The 13,516-nt window shown below is 38.2% G+C and overlaps 1 protein-coding gene across 6 annotated transcripts in view; it reads right to left on the reverse strand.

The window, feature by feature from the left end:
- enox1 (ecto-NOX disulfide-thiol exchanger 1) overlaps positions 1 to 13,516 on the reverse strand; it is a 163,964-nt gene that overhangs the window by 31,452 nt on the left and 118,996 nt on the right. For all 6 annotated transcript variants that reach the window (XM_031897130.1, XM_031897127.1, XM_031897126.1 and 3 more), the window contains one exon: positions 519 to 703. In XM_031897130.1, coding sequence (XP_031752990.1) covers positions 519 to 703 — 185 coding nt within the window. The remainder of the gene's footprint in view (positions 1 to 518; positions 704 to 13,516) is intronic.

Genomic DNA, 13,516 nt, shown 5'->3' on the forward strand with positions numbered 1-13,516 from the left:
TTCGGTGCGTGTTTGGCGGCTCGATGAGGTGATCGATATAGCAGAAGGATGTTGATCAGCCAGGTTAAAAGATTTTGATCGGCCACCATTGAAGGCGCCCAAACAAAATCTACGTTCAGGGCTGAATCGGCAGAAGGAGGTAGAATTTCTATTGTGTCTACCTCCACATCTGACAATTCAGAGCTGAACGTCAATGGAGGGTCGGAACGATCTTTCACCACAATCGAAATTGCTACGTGTATGGCCACCTTAAGGGACATGGTGTGTTTTGATCACCATCACTTGTACCTAGCAACCAGATGTATGGCCAAAACAATAACAGCTATTTTGCAAAGCCTGTCCAACATTCAGGAAAAAAAGTCAACCAACATATGCAAGCTTAACAGTGGGAATGTACATCCAAATCGACTTCTACAATATCCAAGGGGGATTCTAAGACTGTTAGCAGTATCTGAAGGCCTCAAGATGAACATCTGTTGCAATTAACAATGGCTGACATGCACTGCTAGGCAGTTTACCTGTTGCATAGTTTGCATAGTTTGCTGTAAAAACTGTAGCTGCTGGTCCTTGGTTAAGCTTTCTTCTGTTCGGCCATGATGTCCCTTCTCTTGTTTCAGAAGGTCTACTTCATTCCTGTATGCATCTAGCTGCCACCGGAGGCTGTCATTTTCTTCTTTCAGTGCATAGGCCTGAGCAGCTAAAGCTGAGGGAAAGAGTTTAATTAATGGATGAAAAAAATATCTACAGCTCTGCTTCAGGTTATAGCAGTTTGAATGCTAAGTACATTTTCCTTACATACCTAGTAGCTGAAACAAGTTTTACAGTTATTCCTCTACATCTTATATAAGCATAACAAAGTGCAACATGCATGGGACTTGTACGCTGGATGTAATATTGATTACCTAAAATAATAAAGAGACCAGAGACTCAGAGACCAGAGCTGGGTGGAAGATAATGGCCGCAGCTTATTTATTAATTTTCACCAAAATAAACACAAAATGAATCAAGCACGCCAGAATAATAACTCTTCCAGCTGCCTTATTTTAAATCTTTTTACTCCGCCTTAATGCCAGGCCAGGAGCATATCAAATTTGTTTCAACTCTCCCATTAATTTTAGACCAACATAAACACCTCCAAGCTGCGACAATAATATGTATATATATATATATATTTTTTTTTTTTTATACCACTACCGCATTACAATCCTTACAAAGTACCAGGTAAACACTAACTTGGGCTGGGTGGGTGGGAACGTCATAAGACCGTCCCTGATGGAAGGTGAGCCTGTGCCCAAGAGCTTGCCCTTTTATACCCCCCGTACCCTGTACATGTGACTCCTTGTAGCCAATATTCTGTCAGCCCCTAAACTTGCCATGACCCCTTGCCCAGCTGCTGCTTAATTTTTTATCAGGGACCCCATCACCTACCAGGTGCGTTATAATTAACCCTGCCAATGCTGCTCCCCCCCCAGCTACAGTCCCATGCTAACTACAGCCCTATATTAGGCCCTCCGTCTACATGATACCTTTAACTAATAATTTTGTGAAAAGAAGAATATCAGTAAACACACTGACAAAAAAATAATCACAATTATACTGTTAAAGACTTTTAGTACAGAAAATCCAGATAAAGTATATTTGAGACAAGTATTAATTATGGAACTCTACAAAAAAGTAATCTTTGGTCTTATTTGTGGACAATGAGCAAGGACCACACAAGAGTCCCTTGTGCTGATCGATCCCTCAGATCCCCCTCAGAGAATGTAATGTAAACTTAGTAACTGGTTTTCCTGCCTGTAGCAGCAATAAGTTTGCATCTTAACACAGTTATGCATAAGCTTCAGCCAACAGAGAGATAACCAGACATTCTCCTTAAGAATCTTAAGCTGGCCACACACATGGCGATTCTCGTACCATCGGTCGCACAAAAGATCCTTCCAACCCTCCACTGACATTCAGGGCTGAATCGTCAGATATGGAGGTAAAAACAATAGGATTTCTACCTCCTGTCGATTCAGCCCTGAAGGCAGATTTTGCTCAGGCTCCTTCAATGGCACCCAATCAAAATCTTGTAACCCGCCCGATCGGCGAGTTGACCGATATCAGCAGCCTTCTACGATAATGGTCGACTCACCGAGTTGCCATACACGCACCAAATATCGTATGAAATGAGGTTTCATACGATATTATCGGTGCGTGTATGGCCAGCTTTAGTTTACAGTGCAGAATTGTTTATTGAATAATGGCAGGTCATTAGCCCCTGAAGCAGAAAAGCATCCCCTTAGCATCAGACTACCACAATGTTTGATTGTTGCTATCAATAGCCTTAGTGTTAAATACTGTATTTGCATTATACCAGAAATAATTGGAACTCTTTTGTCTACTTTTGATTTCAAATATGAGACAAGCATTTGGTGTTTCTCTGCCTTGCCACTCTCCCATGGATGCCATTTAAAGGCATGAACAATCGATATTGTTACTTATAAATGCAGTAATTTATTAAAGTGTTTTGAGTGTGTTTACTGGGGTTCTCTTTGGCTTACAATGTTCATTCTGAGTGACAATATGCACTAACAAGGAAATCAGAAAGAGGCCAAATTCTTTTCTTACATCACTGTAGATATGAAGACACGGCATATGGCATTAAAAAAATCTGAACTGACTGCAATTACCTGCAGGGTTTCTGTTTGTCCATATCTACTTTAATTTAGAGAGAGCTATTAGCACTAGTAGAAGACAAATCTAATTGATAAAAAGTGAAATAATATGAGAGGTTTACAGTTATCCAAATATTCTCCCAGTTAGCAAAGCAGTCCCTGGAACCAATGAGAAATCACTCTGAGAAACAGCTCCAATCAGTTTCAGTATATATTCAAATCAATCTTATTTCCTTCTCTTCCTTTTAATATGATTTTGTTTACTTGCAACCTTATGGTTTATAGAGCAGCCTGAATTTAAAAGCACCATTAAAGGAGAGAGAAGTCAGTGTGTGCACAGATAGTCAATCTTTCCCTAGTATAAATTGTTTTAAGGCCAAGCTCTAAAATAGTCACAAGCTGAAGGAGAAATATAATGACTAAAACTGTATAAAAATGTAAATGCTGATATGAAAAAGTATGTTGGTAACACCAGAACATTACTGCATTAGTAGCATTGAATGACACTTAAGTCATTTCCCGGGGACGCTCCATTTGGACTGTTTTCAATTTAAAATGACATTTTTATTACCATAACTGATAGCAGGTGTTTGTGAAAAAATCGATTAGTATGCAGGGATGAAAATGACTTCTCCCAAATGAATTGCACAGTCTGTAATATAAGTTGAAATTGAGCAGCAAAGTGCAAAAGGCCATAAAACATGCACCAGCAACAGTAGATATATATAAATTATATGGGAGGGAGAGATATAGTAAGTGTTGTGTCGTATGTGTAGATTGCATCTCTTCCAGTGCTATTTAGCCATGGAATATTTTTTATGCTTCGTATCATTTTAGAATACAATTCACCATTTTCCCTTACAACGCAATAGCCTGCTATTATGAAGAGCAGATGTTTAGAGAGGAAAATGCATTTGGTTCATCTGATTCTCCCTGAACAATGCCACTGATTTTTTAATTTTGCGTGAAGCTGTCTCATTCTGTGGGGCTTTGTAGCACGCAGTATGACCTAATAATCAGTTTGTGCAAGCAAAGACATTTGCTTGCTTCTAAAATAATGACAGGAAATCTGTAGAAGTTACTTTGCAATGCATGATTATATCAGTTTTTAAGGAAGGTTTTAAAAGGTCAAAGATGTCAAACCAAAAGTTTAAGATCTACTAAGTTAAGTTTATTTTCTGTCATTTGTGACCTGCAAAAAACTTTAATTGACAGAGAATTGGGCTTCAATAAAGCAAGAAAAAAAGGAATATCGCATTTTCCTCTGGTACGTCAAAACAACAAAACATGCAAAAAGAAGGCTTTTTGCACACAGAAAGCTGTATCAGGTTTATATGAAGTATTTGGCATACACAGTAACACTGTTGTCAACTGAAAACTGTGTTTTGTGGGCACCGGATGCATTAGTTAAGTTTGCTCCCTCCATCTTTTTCTATACTTTCTAATAAGCATCTAGAGGAAGATAAATGGGATTATTTGCTACCCCAAGTGAAGTGCAAAAAAAAAAAAAAACCACAACAAACTCAAAGGAAATCACAGCCTAAGAGAAGACACTTCTGCATACCTGGAATTACTAGAGATTGATGGCAGAGCAGTGCTCAAGGAACTGTACCGCAGGCCAATTCACTTTTCACAGGACATGAGTGCTGTCCTGGTGTCTAAGATTTGGATTTGCCAAACCTGACTGTTTTGCCAATCTGTCTCTTCTCAGTCTGTCAATTATAGCTTCTAATGCCAACGCACTCCTGCTGCACAAATATGGCAGCCTCCTCACAGAGGAACATTGGGATCAGATAGGTAATTTAAAAGCAAAATGTGCCTCCTACGTCTTGCAAGCAACGTCATACACATGCTATGTCACGGAAGTGACATTACACACCACCAGAGCCCCTACCCCTAATCCCCCAGCTCCATCTCTGGATTTCCTGAAATCAGTGGCGGAGGCTGGGGACAATTTTTTCTCAAAAAGTAAAAAACAAATATATAGGCACCCTAGTGCCTTAATATGAATACAGCCCTGGTGTCAATGCAATTGTAACTAAAACAAGCATCAGTCTGTGCCCTTTGGCCACACGTACACACGTGAGTCACCATCCATCCCAGAACATGGTCATGTCATGTTTACAAAACAGGCTATCGCAAGTCTTCCAAAGCCAAGACCACAGGAGAGTAACAGAGGGAACATAAGAGTGGACCTTTGGTGAAGTCATATATAGCTTGTGTTCGGAATTAGCAGGTTGAAGACTTGAGCAAGCAGCAGCAAAGTTAAGCGGCAGAAGTCACATCACATGGCAAGCAGTACGATATACAAAAAAAAATCACAAATACAGACTAATAGTCTGCACAATAGCGCTACCATTTTTAAGTTCTGTCAGAATATTAAACACAGCACAAGACTTCTATGTTTCTACACAATTCTACTTCTAAGACATGGTAAGAGACAGCTGCTTCATGTTCTGCTATAAATTTAAATATCTGCACCACAAACATGGTAGATTTTTAAACTAGGTATTCACGGAATCCATCATTTTTAGATGCAGATGAAAAACAAACTGTAGCTGAACCTTAATTTGCATTTAATGAAAAAAACTGCATACAGTTTTGAACATTCAAATGTGGATTAGCAGAACACTTTGGATTTGACTGAATCTGAAAGTGGCAAAAAGTGCATGATTCATCTAAATCCTTGCACTTTATATATTCAAAACACTTTTTATACTTTTTGGAGATACCTCAGACTAATTAAGATTCATGGTGTTGGAAACTATACCCCCCACTGAAAAGAGGAGGTGACGGGGAACCCAAGTTAAAAAGGAGATAAGTCATTATATCCCTATGAGTTTTTTTTACTTATCAATTAATGTGGGATACTCATATGCTAATTCTGTGACTTTCTGTATATGCCTTTAAATCTAAGTTGTGTATCACTGAATTATATATGGCTTGATAAAGGGCATATAGCCTAACGTCACTATTATGATATGATGTGCTAATTTTAATACACTATTTTGCATTATCCAAGTGGCGCTTCATTTTTATATATATATATATATACATATATATACATACACACACACGTACGTACGGGACCTGTAATCCAGACTACTTGGGACTGCAATTTGGATCTCCATACTTTAAATCTACTAAAAAAAATCAATTTAAACAGTAAATAAACCCAATAGGACTGTTTTGCCTCAAATAAGGATTAATAATATCTTATTTAGTATCAAGTACAAGGTACAGTTTTATTATGACAGAGAAAATCATTTTTAAAAATATGAATTATTTGATTAAAAAGGAATCTATGGGAGATGGCCTTTCTGTAATTAGGAGCTTTCTACATAATGGGTGTATACACGAAAAGACAAGAGATCCTCTGCATTAGCCCCATAACAATATATTAATTTAGGACATTAAGATATTTTGTGCATACAGCTACCAAAAAATGTCCTCCCCTTTAAACAAAAAAAGGGATATATTGTAATATAGTAAAGCTGGCCAACTACATCATTCCAGTCATTCGTAGTTTAGCTAGTCCTATGCTTCATTTTATATTAAGAATCTACTTTTTCTTTAGGAATTTTTAGAGGGACAAAGCCTGACCTGGACCTTGCTTTTTAAGGTTAAAATTCACACAATGATTATAGTACAGAGCAGGAAGCACCCAAATGAAGTTGGAATCCTGAGAGCTACAACACAGAGAAAGTCGCTGCTATAGTATATATATGCGTATATATTTTATTCATATATAAGCTTCTTACCGTTTGTACTAAAATCTATTATGCACTTCTTGGAGTCATTTCTTCCTACTTATGCATTTCCAATGTATGCTCTCACTTATTTAAATTTTTGGCTTAAAAACAAAGATGTGTTGCAGTACACATAGGACTGACTCATTCGTCACAATGTACAAACAAACTGACATTTTTAAACAAACTTTTTTTTGCATAAACAACTGATGTTATCCATCATAATCCTGCTACATCCAAGTTGGGTGAGATACTGCCAAAACAAACAGTGAGGTGCCAGTGTTCTTCAAAAGTAGTTGGGATAAAGGCTAAATTTAGAGTTTGGCCATGTTTCATTGTGAACAACAACTGCAGTAACAGCTCACATTCCAAAAATTAGAAGTTCTTTGGAACATTTTCCAGACTTTTTTTAGGTTTATGATATACACATTTGCAGATTGTTGTACAAATAAACTTCTTATAAGTTATTCCAGTGTGAACCATATATATGATGATTGTAATCACTTACTTGATACCCTGGGCCGGTGCCCTTGTCAGCAGAAAACTGCACTGGCTCTGGGTACCTCCACGTGAGCAATCTTCCTCCTGTATTCTTTTGTTGCAATCCCGGGGGCCGCCACATGCGCAGTACAGTAAAAATGCCAGCTATTTTGTTTAAGTTCAGCTTTCCACTCTACTGCACATGCGCAAAAGGCGCAAAGACAAAAGGAAGAGGATCGCTTGCAGGTATTTCGGGCCATCACAGGTTTTTGCTAATCAGGAGCCCTCACCTTGGGTATCAGCTGGCCATACACCGATCTTCACCCGATATCCCCACCTACGGGTGGGCGATATCGGGGAGGCATGTAGGCAAATTCGATCGTTTGTCCCTGGGGCCAGACGATCGAATTCTACACGCGGCAATGGGGCAGTCGGTTCAGGGACCGCATCAACGAGCCGATGCGGTCCCCGATCCGACTGGATTTTGTAATCTGGTAGATCGATATCTGGCCAATTTCAGGCCAGATATCGGTCAGCCAGGCCCCTCGGTTGTGCCCCTACACGAGCTGATAAGCCGATAATCGGCCCATGTATGGGGACCTTAAGTCATTACAATCACTAGGGGGTGATAAACATTCTGGCACCCCCGAGTGATAATACATTTCTTTTTCTTTTAAGCCAGCCAATTATGCAAAGAACAATGTTATTTTAATGCAGGCCAGAATAAGGCCCGCTAACAAATGGAATGCAAGGTGCAAAGCCGAAAGAAAATGGGTGCTTTTTATCTTTCAGCTGGTAAAGGTGGTAAGCTGGGGAGTAGTGATTCATGCTGAGTCATCACTAATGAGCTCTGAACCTTGCACTGATGTGAGCTTTTGTGACCCTATAGTGCTCTTGCACTTCTGCTTGTGGACACAGAAAACAACCCCTTATGTTACACAACTAAACTTACTAGAAAAGCCCAGTGCCTTATTTGGAACTTGGCAAGTCGATTGCTCAGCAAATCATATTCCTTGATAAGCGCTGTACTGATGATGCCATATTAAAAATGGCTCTTGCATTATAAAAGAAAGTGTTGATTAACTGGAACTAACCTGAATTTTACTCAGCAACATTAAATTTTCCTTACTTGCCTCTCCCATATAACAACATAATGCTCTTATACTGGTTTTCTGTATCTATAGATGCATCAGTTCTAGCACTTTGTCACAAACCGTATAATTCACTCTTTCACTAAAGAAATGGAAAGGCTATTAAGACCTGCAAGCAAGTAGATTAAAATAACATTTTGCTCCATTACCATTTATGTAATGTTTCTGAGTAGATTAGCATTTTGAAGTGATAGTCATCTATGTGTGACAATTTTCTTAGGGACAAAAATGCCAAAAAACATGCCATGTTCCATTAGTATTAAAGGGTTAATTAACACAGTGATATCGATAAGATTAGCAAGGCAAAGAAATAACTAGCAGTGTTTTAAAAGCTGCATATAGTAAAAAAATACCCAAAGCTAATTAAACAGGCATACAAAATATAAATGAAAAAGTAAAAGATGTCAGTAAGGGTTTATAAGCGCAGGCTGAATCCACCCTGGTGCAGGAACACACAGCCGATATCCGCCAACTAGTCCAAGACTTGGCGTTAGTTGGCAGAGTGGCTGTTTTGCAAATGCCAAACTCTTGAAAAAACATTAATGTTACCCTGTAACTAAGCCAAATCGGCCCCATGTGCTGCCTTCTTAACAGCCTTGCAGCCCTATTAATGGTAAATAGTGGCAGAAATATGAGATCTGGTATCCAAAATGCTTGGGACCTGCGGCTTTCCATAACTCAACAGAAAAAATATTTAGACATTAAGTGAACTCAATAGGATTGTTTTGCCGCCAGTATGGATTTATGCAGCCTAGTGTCCATCAAGCACAAGGTCCTGTTTTATTATTGCATAGACAAAAGGAAATCATTAAATATCCTGGTGTGTCTGTTCCAAATACAGCACATGTATTTAGATGATAAATTTCACACTCTCAAATGGCCTCCCAAAAATGAAATCATTGCTGGGCAAAACAAGCACCAAAGTATTAAAGGCCTGTTCATAAACAACATATTGGTTACATAGTTAGTTACATAGTTACATAGGGTTGAAAAAAGACCAGTGTCCATCAAGTTCAACCCATCCAAGCAAACCCAGCACACCTAACCCACACCTACCAATCTATACACTCACATACATAAACTATACATACAATCACTAGTACTAACTGTAGATATTAGTATCACAATAGCCTTGGATATTCTGATTGATCAAGAACTCATCCAGGCCCCTCTTAAAGGCATTAACAGAATCTGCCATTACCACATCACTAGGAAGGGCATTCCACAACCTCACTGCCCTCACCGGTGTCTGAGGGGATAGCAGCATGATCTGTACACTGCTCCCTCACCCATTCCAGCCTCAAGGTGCAGAAACAAATGAACAGGCTTTTAACTAAAACAGGGCATAGGTCAGTGGTGCATCAAGGCTGGCTAGGGATGATGGGGATTATATGGCTGATATAAGGTCAACTACTGCAAAGAAGTAAAATAAATTAGGTATTTGGTTGAAAAAAGATGTGGGAAAACCATTTTTTTTTTTTTTTTTTACCACAATCACGTTTTTCTCCTCCCAGCGCAAAAAAAAAAAAAAAAAAAAAAAAAAAAAAGCTTGCACGCAAGCAGGGATCAGATTGTTCTATTCATTTTCAATAGGGTTGAAATTAATTGGGAAAATAAAGTTGCTTGAGACATTGGATTCATTGGATTCTATAGAATCTTGCCAACTTTTACGTGCAGGTTTTTTTCTGGTGACATTTCAGGTTTTCTTTTAAAAATAAACTTAGACTAGTTTTTGGCTTTTTACCTGAATAGAGAAAAAAATCCAACTTAATTTTTGATCAATATGTCCCTTAGTGTCAAGAATGCCAGTCCATAGATATAGATATTCACAAATCATACCTTAAGCTAAATTCTGGCTCCAATCTGGAAGCATAAATCAAAGGAAATGACATTTTTCTCACAATGCTTTGTATAAAAATTCTCAGTTGTGCACAAAGCTTGTTTCAATATCAATTTAATAGGGCCCTTGACTATTCTAGAGATAATTCTACTGACCTTAAGAAGGCAGTATGTTTGCAGAAGTAGCAAAGAACAAGTACTTACTATATGTGTGAGAATGAATCCCCTCTGAAAAAGACTAGTAACTTGAAAAGCTCCACGAAAACGGATATCAAATGAATGAAAAGGTAATACATCTCCCGCTTCCCATTACACATGAACAATTCAGCTAAACCAAATACAGTGACATTTAAAGCTTTCTTTTCCATTACTACCATACCTTATCTATGGTAGGTTTGTTACTCTGGGCTAGAGTGGATGAAAAGTATCTACCATTAATGTATTAAATCAATGTTATTGTTAAATGTCATTAAATATGCTATACAAACTTGCCATGGTATGTGATCATTGCTTGCATATAATCGCTAAATAAAATGGACTGGGAATTGCTCTATGACAAGTTGAAATGATATTTCTTGTTACCATAATAATAATTCTCGTTACCATACATTTAAATTCTATATGATAATGCCACTTCTCAAAAGGAAATTTTTAAAACTAAGTTGAAGGCTGAATAACAATTTACCTATAAACAGAAGCATGGGGCTGTGGTCTAACATTATTGTAGTTCTGTTCTACTGGTGACATCCCTAGGAGGCAGGGCAAACCAGATAACATGGTTCATTGTTCTGCCACAACTTCAGTTGCGCTGAGCTGCTTCGGCCTTGATGCTAGATTTATGGTTGCCATTTGATGAACATAACCATAGTCATAGCATCACTTGTTTCTGCAGAACATATGTAGGTGAAACTAGGGTTTCACTAGGGTAGAGGTGCAGCAGATACAAAGACATCAGGAAGATGGTTGCTTTCTTTACCAAAATGAGGGAGGAGTATTCATTCAATTTCGTAGTGGATCTCATATACAGGTATGGGACCTGTTATCCAGAATGCTTGGGACCTGGTGTTTTCCGGATAAGGGATCTTTGGATCTCCATAACTCAAGTCTGTTAAAAACCATTTAAATATTGAATAAACCCAATAGGCTTGTTTTGCCTCCAATAAGGGTTCATTATATCTTAGTTGGGATCAAGTACAAGGTACTGTTTTATTATTACAGAGAAAAAGGAAATCATTTATAAAAATTAGAATTAGCTGTTTATAATGGAGTCTCTGGGAGATGGCCTTTCCATAATTCGGAACTTTCTGGATAACGGGTTTCCGGATAAGGAATCTCATACCTGTATATATATATTTGACTATGCTATGTATATTTTTATCTACAAATGTGACCCTCTGAATGCCATTTGGTCACCACCAGTCATCAGTAGGTAGCATTAAAATGAATCACAATTTAAAGATAGATAATTGAGGCTATAATTTTCATATACATATAAACCAGATCCAACCATTTTAAAAGGCATCTGCTGTGTATGCCAACAGGTGTATGGTAGCAACTACAAAAGAAAAAGGGCAATACCTGGTCTAGTGAGTAGCCAGTATATGAGTAAAGTAGAAAGAAGGATCTAAGTTAAAGATACCTTTAACTGGTAAACAATTCAAATTTTAGTTGTTTTTAATCAATTCTCAGGTTCTTTCATCTGGCATAGTATAATGTTATAATATATAAGATGGTACATATTTATATACATAAACTTACAATGCAGTATTTATTCCCTTCTGTGTTATACCATATGTCTAATGAAAGAAACTAAGAATCACTCCAGCAATCCTGTAATTACAATCATTCAGTTAACCACTTAAGAGTGTCACTTTAATTCAACATCTGTTCAATGGTGCTTCTATTCTGCCAAAGAAGAACTTTTAAGCTCTTTACTATTGCTTCTTTGCATGCACTGGATGGCATCTCTAAATACTTGCCTGCACACAGCACCTGGTCTGCTTCACTGGATGTGGTTAGATCATTTTTTTTGGACTCAACCCAGTTGCAAGTCTATATGCTCTAAATCATTAATCCCCAACCACTGGCTGGTGAGCAACATGTTGCTCACTACCCACTTTGATGTGGCTCCCAGTGGCCTCAAAGTAGGTTCCCCTTTATACATTTCTGCCTTGGAGACAAGTTTTAGAAGCACAGAGACTCACTGTTACACCAAGCAGAGTCTCCTGCAGGCCAGCAGTCCACATGAGGCTACCAAATAGCCATTCACAGCCCATATTTGACATCACCCAAGAACTTTTTTCATGCTCGTGTGGCTCCTCAACACTTTTTTTTTTCTAAATCATGTTTCCTATACAAGGCTTAGTAAAGGAAAGCCGTTCCAACAACCTGTATGTTTATTCAGTGCTATAAAAGATCGCCTATTCACAGAAGATATCAGGCACAGTCGCTGTCCATTAGAATTTGCAAAATAAGTCTGGTGTCTTAGGAACAGCAAGCTCAAGTGACTTGCCCAAGACAACTAGAGGCTGGCACTGGTATTAAATAAACACCTGCCTATGTCAATGCTAAGTAATGTACTAGGTCACACTTTCTACAACTGAACACAATAAGCAATGTAATACCACTAAGGTGTCAGGTTTTTAATAAATCATCATAATTACCCCCTCCCTATCTTCTGCTCACTGTCATAAAAAAAACCAAAACCTACATTTTTAAAAATCACTGCCTAGGCATGAGAACGATTCTGCCATGTTTTAGTATCACACCAGGCAATATATAAAAGGAAAATAGGGTCACAAATAAAATGCAGTACATCACAGGAGGAAAACTACAGTCTAACCTTTGTATTGGCATAATTATTTAGCACACTTCATGTAAAAATAGATTATATTATAAATTATAAACAAATAAAGAGGCCCCAGAAGTCCCTATGTGTCTAGAAGTGTGCTTGCTGATGGATTTCAAACGTTAAGCGATTCTTCCAGCTGTTTTGCTACTAACTCTCATATTTGTGGCACTGGGTTCATTTACCTCTTTCCACTAGAGCAGACTAAAGGTAATATATCTACTATGTGCAGGAGCAACATAAGAGGTGCTAAAATACATGAGAGAAATATGTACAAGAAGTTGCACATAACATTAATAATTGACATGTGTATAAAAGACAGAAGACCAAGCCATTTCTATTGCAGCTGAAGAGAGGTTTGTATACAGCAGATTTCAGCAGACTGTGCAGCCCCCATTAGGCAAAGACAACATGAAATAGATTAACTATCTCACAGAGTAATGCAGCCACAACTGATTACACAGAAGCAATTACAGGATGCCGCAAAACAAATCAAACAATTCATTACCTTCTCGCTGCAGGAACCAGCCTGGCACTGGGACCAGTGAGAACTAACCAACTGTCAGCAAGGAGGTTTCCTGGGCTCGGCTGTTTTTTAGAAGTTGATTTAAAATAAGAATACTCCCAGCACAGTAAGATGACATTTGCAGATACATAAGAGTGTGCATATGGTGACAGAAGGTAAGCAACTTCATACTCTTTGCTTCCTGTTGTTTATTCCATCACGCAGTGGGTTGAGGTTCAAAACTTCCTGAATACCCTGCATATTTTTACCTCTTTGAAGAGGAAACT

Source organism: Xenopus tropicalis, chromosome 2, assembly GCF_000004195.4.
Source record: "Xenopus tropicalis strain Nigerian chromosome 2, UCB_Xtro_10.0, whole genome shotgun sequence".
In the NCBI taxonomy this organism is placed as follows: Eukaryota; Metazoa; Chordata; class Amphibia; order Anura; family Pipidae; genus Xenopus; species Xenopus tropicalis.